The following is a 12,267-nucleotide window of genomic DNA, read 5'->3' on the forward strand; positions in this document are numbered from 1 at the left end:
GTAAAACAGTCTTATCAGCACTTGAGTTAGTTTGAAAATCTGATCTTCAGACCCGAATTACATGAAAGATTTCCTTGTGGTTTTGAAGTAGGACTTTGCTTCTTAAAAGGAGCAAAGTTCATTAGGGATTAAAATTGACCAGAAGTGTGTGATGATGGCTAGAAAACCTTACAATGAAGGTTGGTATTAATAAAGGGATAGCATTACAGCCTTCTACAAAGCCCAGAAAGATGGCTACAGGGCTGCTTACATGAGATATTAAAAATGACATGTTGGAATTTGCTCCACTAATTTTTTTCCTTACATTCCATCACATTTGTATCAAATATTAAAGGAAATCAGACTAACTTTCCTAGGTCTTCCACAATAACAGAATCTAACTTTTAAATTAGAAACTAGTGGGCCTCCCTGGTGGCGCAGCGGTTGAGCGCTGGGTTGCGAAGCTGCCCGCAGCCTCTGCAGCGCCGGTTCAATTCCCGGCTGCTCCCCAGCCACCAGAGGAGGGTCCCACATGGTGCGCAGACCTCTCCTGCCGCCCGCTGCTCCCCTCAGCAGTGTACTTCGGTCCTTCTGCCTGCTCTGCTCCCCGCTCTGGCTCTGGTGAATTCTCTCACCCTCCCGCGCTTCTGACTGTACCCAGTGCATGTATAAACGAAACAAACGAACAAACAAATAAAAATAATAATAAAATAAAACATGCCTCTATAAAAGAAAAAAAAATAAATTAGAAACTAGTAACAAAATGTAACACTACACAACTTACAGTATCTGTAAAGTAGAAGTAAAGAGAAAAAAAGGAGAGGTAAGGGTGACACAGAATAGGTGTTAATTGATAATAGACATTTGTCAGTAAATATCTACATAGAGACTTTAAGGCAAAAAAAAAAAAACAACTTCAACTCACTAAGATATAAAACAGACTTGACAGTAGGGAATAGAAGCACATTTTCAGGAGAAAAACAGTAAGGGAGTTCAATTAATACCTCTTTAACCTTTTAACTAAAGTATATTTCAGTGTTAGCCCTTTTTGCATGGAGTTAAAATGGTAGAATGCTGTAAATTTGCACAAAAAAAAAAAATTGCACAATGACTTCACTTTGTGGGGTACCTCATACCATTTACTGTGTCTCCTGAAAACATCAGTTACAGTATTTTCTTGGCCTCTTAGGATAAATACAATAATGTAGGTGATGGGCATACAAAGCCACAGTTCTAAGACAATTGTTCTGTGAAACATTGATCTGTGTGAAAGTAAAACTTTTTTCTTTTATGGGTGTGCCACCAATACCACAGGTGCATTCAGGCATAAGAGTTAACAATTTGAGTCACCACAAATGCTGTTTCTCATTTAAGTTCTTATTTAAGGGGGCCAATTTTCCTAATTTCTTCCTTCTGATCTCTTAATCATATATGACTTTGAATTTGGGGGCATTTATAGCACAGAGGAAATTGAGTCTGTGCATTGGTTTTTTACACAGAAGATAAAGTTTTAACTCAAAACTCCCCTAGTTATCTCGCTACAGTTGGCCATTGCTTTTTCTTTTTCTTTTTTTTTTTTTTGATGGTACATGGTGCAAAATTCTGCAGGAGCAAAAATAATGTATATAACTCTGTATTTATGTTAAAGGGGGATCAATGACTTTCCTTATTGCAGTATTTTACCACATCTTCATAAAATACTTTTATAGAGAGGATTTACTTTCAGTGGGGTCCTGTTTATGTCAGTGTACTTGGTTCATGATTTTGATGAATGAGAATGCACATTATCATCAATATGATAACTTAAGCAATTCAAACATACAAAATTCTGTAACCTGAGAAACTGGGGGCACAGAGAGGGAAAAGACCACGATGACTTCAATTTGGCCTTAAACTACAACCCAAGCTTCCTACCTGGCTGGCAGGAGTCTGCCTAATCTGGTCCCTGTTTTCATCTCTAGATGTGTCTCCATGAACACTCCCTTCCTCCTGAGTTCTAGTCACTCTGACCTTCTAGAAGTTGCTGGGGTCACACGCAGCTATTTTCTGCTCCTGAGTCCCTTGCCCTCGATCTTCCCTCCTACTACTTGCCCAGCTCCCTCTGAGACTTGGTCTTGCTCATTTTTTCAGCTCAGTTTAAATAGCATCTTCCTAGAGATGCTTTTCCTGACCAAGGCATTTTAAATAGCTACCATCCCCCTTAGCACCTTTTAATTTTTACCCCAGCACCCTGTTTATTTACTTCACAGTACTTTTTAAAGCACTTTATAATCATCTTTTAACTTGATTATTGTATTACGTGTCACCTCCTTCTAGAATGTCTCTTGAGGACACACACCTTATGCCTGCTGGGTTCACCATTTTGTCTTTTGTGTTTAACAAGATGTTAAACAGTTTAAACATGTTGAAAGAAATGCAAATGACTAAGTCATCTCCAACTAGAATTTAATTACATTAACTATTTATCATTTTGTGATGAATTGTATGATTATATGTTTGTTGTCTCTCTGTCCTAAATAAAATAACCTTGAGGTTGAGATGTGTGTGTGTGTGTGTGTGTGTGTGTGTGTGAGAGAGAGAGAGAGAGAGAGAGAGAGAGAGAGAGAGAGAGAGAGAGAGAGAGAGAGAAACACTCACTGCATTATTCTAAACTGCTCCAAAACCATTACTTTGTAGTCATCATAGAGAAGACGCCTGTCTCTTCTCAGGAGTATCTTCTGGAAACCCAAGGCATAAACAAACCTAGAAATGTTTGTTTCTAATTGGGTTCATTTTTTTTTTTTTTTTAAGATTTATTTTTTATTTATACAAGAGCTGGGGTACAGGCCCGAGGTGCAGGGGGAGGTGAGAGGATTCACCAGAGACAGAGTGGGGAGCAGAACAGGCAGACAGACCAAAGGCTTTGCTGAGGGAAGCAGTTTTGACAGGATTGGTCTGCCGCACCATGTGGGAATCTCCCTGGCTGGCCAGGAATCGAACCCGCGCTGTGGAAGCTGCGGACAGCTTTACAGCAATGTGCTCAACCACTGTGCAACAGGGGAGGCCCTTCTAAGTGGATTTTTAAGGCAGCTGCTCAGTTTTAAGCTCCCCTTTTTTAAGTGCCCTTTTAGTTATCCTAACTGAAAAAAAAAAAAAATCTCCCATCAGATCCTCCTTGAGACCAAGGGTCTTTAATCCCTGCTCATCTGCCTCCACCAAGGAGCCTTTTCTGGGAAGGAGGTTATTTGGGGGCCGGAGGGGTAAAGAAGTTGTGTAAGAAAACAGGAGACGTGAAACCCACTCTAAAAGTCAGATTTCTTGAACTAGAATGCTGCCAAATTCCACTTCTTTAAAAATATGCTGTCATTTTGACATTTTATCTATTCTCTCTCTGTATTTCCTAATTTTCACTACGCCTGTGAGGTGTGAATTTACAGGGATTTGTGAAGAACCTTGTGATTTGCTGTCCCTCATCATATTAATATCAGGTTGTCTTTGTGTTGAAAAACAATTATTCCAACAATTATGCCTGGTTGGGCCAACAATAACACGAAGGACTGAGTTTTCCACATTTTCAAACTGGGACTTCATTTTACCTATGAGTAATCCCATTAGCAAGGTGTCTTTAATTCCAAAATTTTTGGAAAAAAATGAAAGAACCTTTGAAGCCACAATGACAGTGATCCGAGTAGCTCTTCAGTTTTTCATATGGACAGTTTTTCCTTTTGTTAATACTTGTTAATTTTGACAACCGAATTTTCAGAAGTGCTTAGCTAAGAGAAGAGGAGAAGGTTGCTTTGCCAGTACATGACCCCAATACTTCTAACTTGTTTGGTGGTAATAAGAATTGCTGAGACTCTCTTGAACTGGTTTCATGCTATAAAACATCTTTTGGTTAATGTTTTCCTCTTCTTTTCCTCTTTTATACCATGTCAGAATATCAGTTAGATTTAATATCAAATATTAGCTAACAATATGAAATGCAAGGTAACTTTTTTTCTCAGTTGAGTTTCTTGTTGCATATCTATAGTTTACAAAATATATATTTTTAAATATGAAATGCTAGCTTGAGTTTTGTGAGAGGTTTCTACTTTACGATATACCATTCATAACTTTTACAATAGAAGTTACTCTTAGTCAAAGATTCTTGAAGGATTCAGATTTGGATGCATCCCTTTGTCATAAAGAAAGGGATAGTACTGACTTCTGGACACTGGGCATTATTAGATTTTATGAAATTAAAGAAATTAATGAAATTTCCTAGTGAAATTAAAGAAAGTGGTGATACCACAGCCTTGGTCATTTTTATAACTCCTTTCTGTTTGGAAAACTCTTGAGGGCTGTTTGATGTGCATTGGCTCTAGCTACTAGAATTCGATATTGAACGCTGTTCTTTCTGTTTCTGTCAGGCGTTTAGATGCCAACCATATTACCTCAGTCCCTGGGGACAGTTTTGAGGGACTTGCGCAGTTACGACATCTGTGGCTGGATGACAACAGCTTGACTGAGGTGCCTGTGCACCCCCTCAGCAATTTGCCAACTCTGCAGGCGCTGACCTTGGCGCTCAACAAAATCTCTAGCATCCCTGACTTTGCATTCACCAACCTTTCAAGCCTGGTAGTTCTGTAAGTATCCACCCCTTTTAATCACATGTATTTGTGCTAATTTAGGAGCCAAAGCAGATGTCTTACTACAAATTATTATGAAAGGACCTCACTGATTATGCTCTTGAAAAGCTGCTCTGTGTGGGTGTTGCCTTTTTTTAAAACAAAATTATACGTGCTGGCTTTTAATACGCAAAACAGGATAATTAAAAAATTAACGTCTGATAACTGTTGAATCTCTAAAATATATGATCACTTGTCATCATGGGAAGGAATTGGGCTATTTAGCCAACACTGGGACAATCGATGTAGTCAATAGAAGCAGAATCATTTTGACATGCTGACAGAAAATAAATTTCAGTCGTATATCATGGTTTTGTCAACTTGTCTATTCAAAAAAAAATGTAATTTCTGTGTTTTTGATCTTTGGAAACTTGGGCATAAAGAAAGCACCATTTCTTTTAAAATCTGTAACTAATTTTCATATGCTTCCTTCGATTCCCTTCACCTCTAGCAGGAGGACTCATCAGAGTTTGTTTCCTGTACATTAAAACACATCAAAACTTTTGTTTTGGTGGGTAAATATTAAAGGATCTTGAGTGTGTATGCCATTTACCACTAGAGATATCTTCCTTCTCCATTGGTGTTCTGTTTTCAGTATACACAAGTCTCTGCAGTGTACATAACTACCCAATGTTATTTGTTTTTTAATTTTTAGTTAAAAATGTTCAGCAATACCATTCTTACCATTCTTTTTTTTTTTTAATTTTTTAAAAAATATTTATTTATTTATTTGTTTGTTTGTTTATTTATACAAGCACTGGGTACAGTCAGAAGCGTGGGAGGGTGAAAGAATTCACCAGAGCCAGAGCGGGGAACAGAACAGGCAGACTGACAAAGTACACTGCTGAGGGGAGCAGTGGGCACGGCAGGAGAGGTCTGTGCACCACGTGGGACCCTCGCCAGTGGCCGGGGATTGAACCGGCACTGCAGAGGCTGACTGGCAGCTTCGCAGTCCAGCGCTCAACCACTAGGCCACCAGGGGAGGCCCAGCAATACCATTCTTTAAGCCAGTTAGATGCGTAATGCATTTACAATAGTTATGTTGTAGCTGGTTACTGGTGTAAATGTCCTTTTGATATTTTTTTCTGTAGGCATCTTCATAACAATAAAATTAAAAGCCTGGGTCAACACTGTTTCGATGGACTAGACAACTTGGAGACCTTGTAAGTTTATTCATCACATTATGATGTTGATAGTGCAACTTTTATTTCATTGCAGAAAAAGGAAAATGTAATGATCTGGAGTTCAACTTACCCAGTTTACTCCATGACTATGGAGTAAATCCTTGCTACCAAACAGCAGATAGGAACACAAATCTAAGCTTATGGTTTAAAGATGGCATAAAAGTTAATATTTGATATTTCTTTTAAAAGTCCACATTAAAAATAAGAGCAGTTCAATGTGCTCAGCTGTATAATTTTTGCAAAATTTTTGATTTGGTAAAATGATAGTTTTGGAACTTTGTTCCTTATAAAATTAATTCTGGAAAACATTTTCTTTTTTCCTTATTGTGAATTATCTTGCTAATTGTTAGCATTGGACTTGAATCTATCTCTGCTTTCATAGGTTAAATGTGATTAAGGTTTTCATTTTGCTTTGGATGCTTTTGTTGCTTTACTAAAGTATTTAGATACTCTGGTTGTCTCAACTGTAGGTTGCACTGCTATATAGAATAACAAACCTTGTACAGCTTTGTGTGGATCACAGTAGGATCTTTATTTTTGTTTTAGTTTATATTACTTACCTTTATTCAAAGACAAAATATTTGCCTTTGTGGTATTGTTAATGATTCAGAGAATTTCCCAATTGGATGGATAACAAGAGCTGGCCTATGGGCCAGAGGCATGGGGGGCGGGAGGATCCACCAGAGACAAAGTGGGGAACAGAACAGGCATACTGACCGAAATACACTGCTGAGGGGGCAGTGGGCAAGTCAGGAGAGGTCTGCTGCTCCATGTGGGTTGCTCCCTGGCCTGGGATCGAACTATGGATTGCTGCATAGGCTGCGTCTTAACCCCTTGCGCCACCAGGGAGGCCCCAGCATTAAGATTTTTTAAGGCTAGATCACTATTGCTTTTCTCTTTCCTAGTTAATGTAACATTTCCAGCAATTCTTTAACTGCTTTTCGTATTTATCTCAGGTCATCCTGCTGGTGGTAGGGCTGAGAATCAGCTGCCCTCATGCCAGAATTTTAGAATACCATTCTAAACCCCAAATGGTAACTTCAGTTTGACGTCATTGCTATTGTTAAGTAGATATTCAACAAATTTTATTTGATGGCCAATGCCCTGAGAAATACCATTCAGCTGATTTGGTTATTTAATGCCATCAGTACTATGTGATTATGATAATTCTTTGAACTTTCAAGATTGATTTAAAAACATCATAGAAGAATTATGATTCTTTTTTGTTCATTATTTCAAGAAAAGGTGTAAATTCAGTTAAACTCCTATAGTGTGGCAGTATAATTGGTTAAGAAAGATTACCATCCAGAGGATAGGAATTTTTTAAAAGTACATTTCAACCAAAATACTTTATAAATTATGACTTTTCAGTACTCTGACATATTTTCCCAATTTTTCTAGGGACTTGAATTATAATAACCTGGGGGAATTTCCACAGGCTATTAAAGCCCTCCCTAGCCTAAAAGAACTGTGAGTATTGCTTTGCTCTATTTATTCCTTAATATCTATCCCTAGAACCTACCATTTAATATTACAGCCACGAGATTTTAGAACATCGTTTTTCCATTACATGTGCCAAAACGCAGACACAATCATACAGATTATATCACGTTAGTTAACATGGACAATGTGGAATGTAGAAAACTGTATAGGGATAGATACTGGTGAAAATAACCCTGTAATGTATGTTCTCTGTCTCTTAGGAGCTTGTAATCTTAGTCTCATTGGGGAAGCTGACCATATGGGAGAGGGAGATAGGTAGTAGTTTCTAGGTAGACTTGTCCTAAATAGAACAAATGAATCATTCCAGAAGAAAATCTCATTGAGGTTGATAAAAAAGGGCATCATTATAAAAAGAATAAATTTGACTGGGCTTGAAAGACTGGAAATAAATAAATGAAAGGGATGAGGCTACATTTCAGATGTTGGATTTGTCAAGAAAACATAAGAAAATTAATTTTCTATCAAAATTTCTTATCTCCCAGAGATAAGAAAGTGTATGGCATACCAGGAATTGAGTTATGGATTGACAGTTAATATTGTAAGCTGTGTTGCTTAAAGTCCAAATGCAGGCAACAGAAATATTTTGGGATGAGAATACGTTATGATTCTCTTAGTCTAAAGTTCTTTGAAGATAAAGTAATAGGTCCATGTACAGGACCCCTGACAGATACCAAGTTAAACAGTGGGTTTAGAAAGAATTAGATAGAGTCCCAAAGAAGATGAGATGGAATTAAAAAATACAGTTTCCCTACATTTTTAAAATTTTTGTGCACACTCAGTTGTATTTTAAATCATACTGAACAGCAGTAGATAACTTGTGTTTTAACTTATTTTACAGGTGATATGCATTTCAAAACATTTTTCTCCTATTATTTTAGGTTATTTCATAGTAACTCCATTTCTGTTATCCCTGATGGAGCATTTGATGGTAATCCACTCTTAAGAACGATGTAAGTAGTTTTAAGATATTTTTTTTAGTATATAGTCATGTAAAGCTATGTTGTACTGTGCCAAACATCTGGATGAAGAATGGCAATTCAAGCTTTTAGATAAATAGGCTTAGTGAATATAGATTTAGTAGTTGGAATGCTTGCGAACATATGAAAACTTTGCTTTTCTGGGGTATTTTTACAGACATCTGCATGATAATCCTCTATCTTTTGTGGGGAACTCAGCATTTCACAATCTATCTGATCTGCACTCCTTGTAAGTATCATACAAATTTAAAAACAAACCTGAATATTTATACAATTGATTTAGTGGGAAATAAGAATATATTAAAGTAACTCCAGAAAACAAGATCTTTCAATTTTTTTCCTCGGACAGAAGTCCAAATGACAATTCTGAAAATTTATGATGGTTCTTACTTAAGTGAGCACCAATTATCACACTTTCAGATACATTTAAGAGGGGAAACTAATTTTATTGTTTGGTAAAGTAGTACTATAGTTTTAAACTGTTTAAAAAATAGAATGAAAACGTAATCTATGAAAACTTTTGATTTTGAATTTATTTTTGTTTCCCAATTTCTAAAAGGGTCATTCGTGGCGCAAGCTTGGTGCAGCATTTCCCTAATCTGACTGGGACTACCCATCTGGAGAGTCTGTAAGTGTGACCTTTCAAAGATGGGTTGTGTAAAGATAATGCACTGGCCTGCCATGGGGGAGTCATTGCTTTTTGGTGATAATGATGATGAGTTTTTATCAATCCCTACAATTTCCCTTTGTGAATATCACGCATGTATGGAGATAAGTATGTTGGGTTTGGGTCAGTCATATTAGGTGGAGTGTAGTCTTGAATGTGGAGATAAGATCTGAAAAGTTTACTGAAAATGTAAAGCATTAACTGAGTGCCATATTAGAAGACTTCTTTAGGATTTTAGGAAGTATATTGGATATAGAGTATTAGAGCATGCTTCATGGAGGAAGTGAGGTGTTTCAAATTGAATGCTATCAGGTTTTTCAGGACTGTGTCTTATATTTGCACTCCTTGTAAGTAAGGATTTAGACTCCTTGTAAGGCAGAATCTGGTAAAATGGAGAATATGAAAATACACTCAAGGATAGCACACAGATGACTAAGCATGCTGGAATTGCCTGTTTATTATGGAATGGGAGTAATATAGAGATATTTGGAAAATTGGGTTGCAATTTTAAAATGGCAGACCTTGCACATTGAACATTTGGTTATGGCTTATCAATGGGTGGACTATGACTAGGTTACAGATGCATTCAAGCTTTTGATGATCTGAGCTCCAGGCAGCCAGGTGGGGTCTCTAACCAAAGGAACCTTACTGCAATATGTCACGTGAACATAAATAATTTTCACATGTGACAAGATGTCAGCCAGAAGTTAGGAAACACTGAGCTAAATTATTTAAACTTAACTTTTAAGGCAGTTTATTGGTGTTGAGAATGTGGAGCAGATGGTGGGAGGACACTGAAAAGGGAGACTAGTGTTAGGAAAATGGTGAGGCATTAGTCTATTTGGTGAAATATACACATTAACCACAAGGGTTCTGTGTCTTCATCACTAGGGTTCCTCCTCCTTTTGGCCTGAAATTTCTTCACCATTCTCTGCCTTATGCTATCCCTGATCTGCACAGTAGCCATAAAAACAAAGAGAGGGAGGCAAATAAAAGAAAATTTCAGAATGCTGAGTCAAATGACTGAATGAAGAGAGACAAGGTTCAGGGGCAGAATGCTAAATTGCTTTTACCTATTTTGGATGTGAGGGGATGACAGAGCTTGTAGGTGTTTGTGGAAATGCTGTGACAGTGATTAGTGGTGTTGGCCAATATGAGAAATCAGTCTGGTCATCTGATGATATTAACTTCTTGTACCACAAGCTTTTCTGCATAACTATGAAAATGGTATTGGTGTTGAGAATTAATTCACCTTCCTAAATGCCTGTCTTTAGGGATAATTAGCCAGTGGGCTGGAGACACTCTAGTGCACATGCAAATTTGGGAGCATTTGTTTTTCCATATGAGAATAGCATTTTGTTTACCATTTCAGCTTGAATCGTTTCTTAGGTGGACACTGTTTTTTTTCCACAGGACTTTGACAGGTACGAAGATAAGCAGCATATCCAGTAATTTGTGCCAAGAACAAAAGATGCTTAGGACTTTGTAAGTGGGATTCATCTTCCTATCGCAGCCTGCCTTGCACAAATTTATCCCATGTTGAGTTTTACTTTTAATGAACTATTTTCATTAGATGATTTTAAGGTATAATTTTTTTTTTCCCTTTGTGGAAAAATGAACAGGTGCTTTAGTGATCCTCAGAGTGGGTTGGTAATGTATATTTTGAATTTGGTTTTTACAGTTACATGTTTATATCACATATCTTGTGTGATAGAAGGAGTTGAATAAAACCAAGCTAGACTAGTCCTTCATTTTTTTTTCTTTTTCTTGTCCCAGCTCCTTATCCTTATTCTGGCTGCCCCAGGGGTGTTAACTCTCTATTACCATCCTGCTCTTTCATCTTTAATATAACATCCAAAGCCCAAATCTTTCTTGGATCAAGAACCATTAAGCATGAAGCTTCCAAAAACATTTAAGCTGACCTAGAAATTAAAAGTAAATAAAGAATGTAAAAACGTGGCACGAACAATTAAGTTACTAAGCTGTTAATAAGTATTCAGTAGAGGGAGACAGTAATAGAATAAGTGACCAATTGATTAAACAAGTAATTAAAGAGTGTCACGGAGTATCAAACTTAGAAGTCATCACTGAGGAAAAACTGCAGTGGGATTGAGGGTTAACTAGTTCCAATATTTAACATAATGTAAATGTTTTTAGAATGTGAATATGCATGCTCTTCCTATAGCTTTTTTTTTTTAAAGATTTATTTATTTGTTTGTTTGTTTTTGTTTGTTTGTTTATACAAGCACTGGGTACAGTCAGAAGGGCGGGAGGGTGAGAGAATTCACCAGAGCCAGAGTGGGGAGCAGAGCAGGCAGAAGGACCGAAGTACACTGCTGAGGGGAGCAGCGGGCGGCAGGACCCTCCTGCGGTGGCCAGGGAGCAGCCGGGGTTCAAACCGGCGCTGCAGAGGCTGCGGGCAGCTTCGCAACCCGGCTCTCAACCGCTGCACCACCGGGAGGCCCACTTCCTATAGCTTTTTAATTAATTTAACATAGAAACTATTGTGATATATCCTATGTTATAAAACAAAGTTAAAAATCCATAATTATCCCTTGAACATAATGTTTACTTCCTGCAGTATGTTTTTATATCTTTAATTTTATATATTTGTTTTAAAATATATTTCATAGTCTATACTTAACATTATGTATTGAAGTTTGCAAATCTTAAGCCTGTTGTATCACTTAGGTAGTTCAGAAACTCACAAGTTTTACTAGAAAAAGCCTAGTTGCTTTCTTGTTCAGCCATGAATCTTTTTTTTTTAAGATTTATTTATTCATTTATTTATTCATTTATTCATTCATTCATTTATTTATTTATTTATTTATTTATTTATTTATTTATTTATTTATACAAGCACTGGGTATAGTCAGAAGCATGGGAGGGTGAGAGAATTCACCAGAGCCAGAGCGGGGAGCAGAGCAGGCAGAGTGACGAAGTACAATGCTGAGGGGAGCAGCGGGCGACAGGAGAGGTCTGTGCGCCATGTGGGACCCTCCTCCCGTAGCCGGAGAGCAGCCGAGGATCGAACCTGTGCTGCAGAGGCTGCGGGCAGCTTTGCAACCCAGCGCTCAACTGCTGCGCTACCAGGGAGGCCCCCAGCCATGAATCTTTATGACAGATCCTAACGCTGCTTTCTGTTCTTCTCAGTACAACTCTTCTTAATATAGTATTCTGATAACATGAAATTAATTTTTAACTCCCATTGTTTTAAGGGACTTATCATACAACAATATAAAAGACCTTCCAAGCTTTGATGGATGTCATTCTCTGGAAGAAATGTAAGTTGGTCTTTGACTTACTCCTTT

General features: G+C 37.5%; 1 protein-coding gene across 2 annotated transcripts in view; it reads left to right on the forward strand.

Annotated features, from left to right (window-relative positions):
• LGR4 (leucine rich repeat containing G protein-coupled receptor 4) overlaps window positions 1-12,267 on the forward strand; it is a gene marked incomplete at both ends in the record, with an annotated part of 96,023 nt that overhangs the window by 75,789 nt on the left and 7,967 nt on the right. For both annotated transcript variants that reach the window (XM_084239488.1, XM_084239489.1), the window contains 8 exons: window positions 4,368-4,583; window positions 5,717-5,788; window positions 7,211-7,279; window positions 8,191-8,262; window positions 8,447-8,518; window positions 8,849-8,917; window positions 10,370-10,441; window positions 12,175-12,240. In XM_084239488.1, coding sequence (XP_084095614.1) covers window positions 4,368-4,583; window positions 5,717-5,788; window positions 7,211-7,279; window positions 8,191-8,262; window positions 8,447-8,518; window positions 8,849-8,917; window positions 10,370-10,441; window positions 12,175-12,240 — 708 coding nt within the window. The remainder of the gene's footprint in view (window positions 1-4,367; window positions 4,584-5,716; window positions 5,789-7,210; window positions 7,280-8,190; window positions 8,263-8,446; window positions 8,519-8,848; window positions 8,918-10,369; window positions 10,442-12,174; window positions 12,241-12,267) is intronic.

The sequence above is a fragment of the Talpa europaea genome, assembly GCF_964194135.1.
Source record: "Talpa europaea genome assembly, chromosome: 1".
Taxonomy (NCBI): Eukaryota; Metazoa; Chordata; class Mammalia; order Eulipotyphla; family Talpidae; genus Talpa; species Talpa europaea.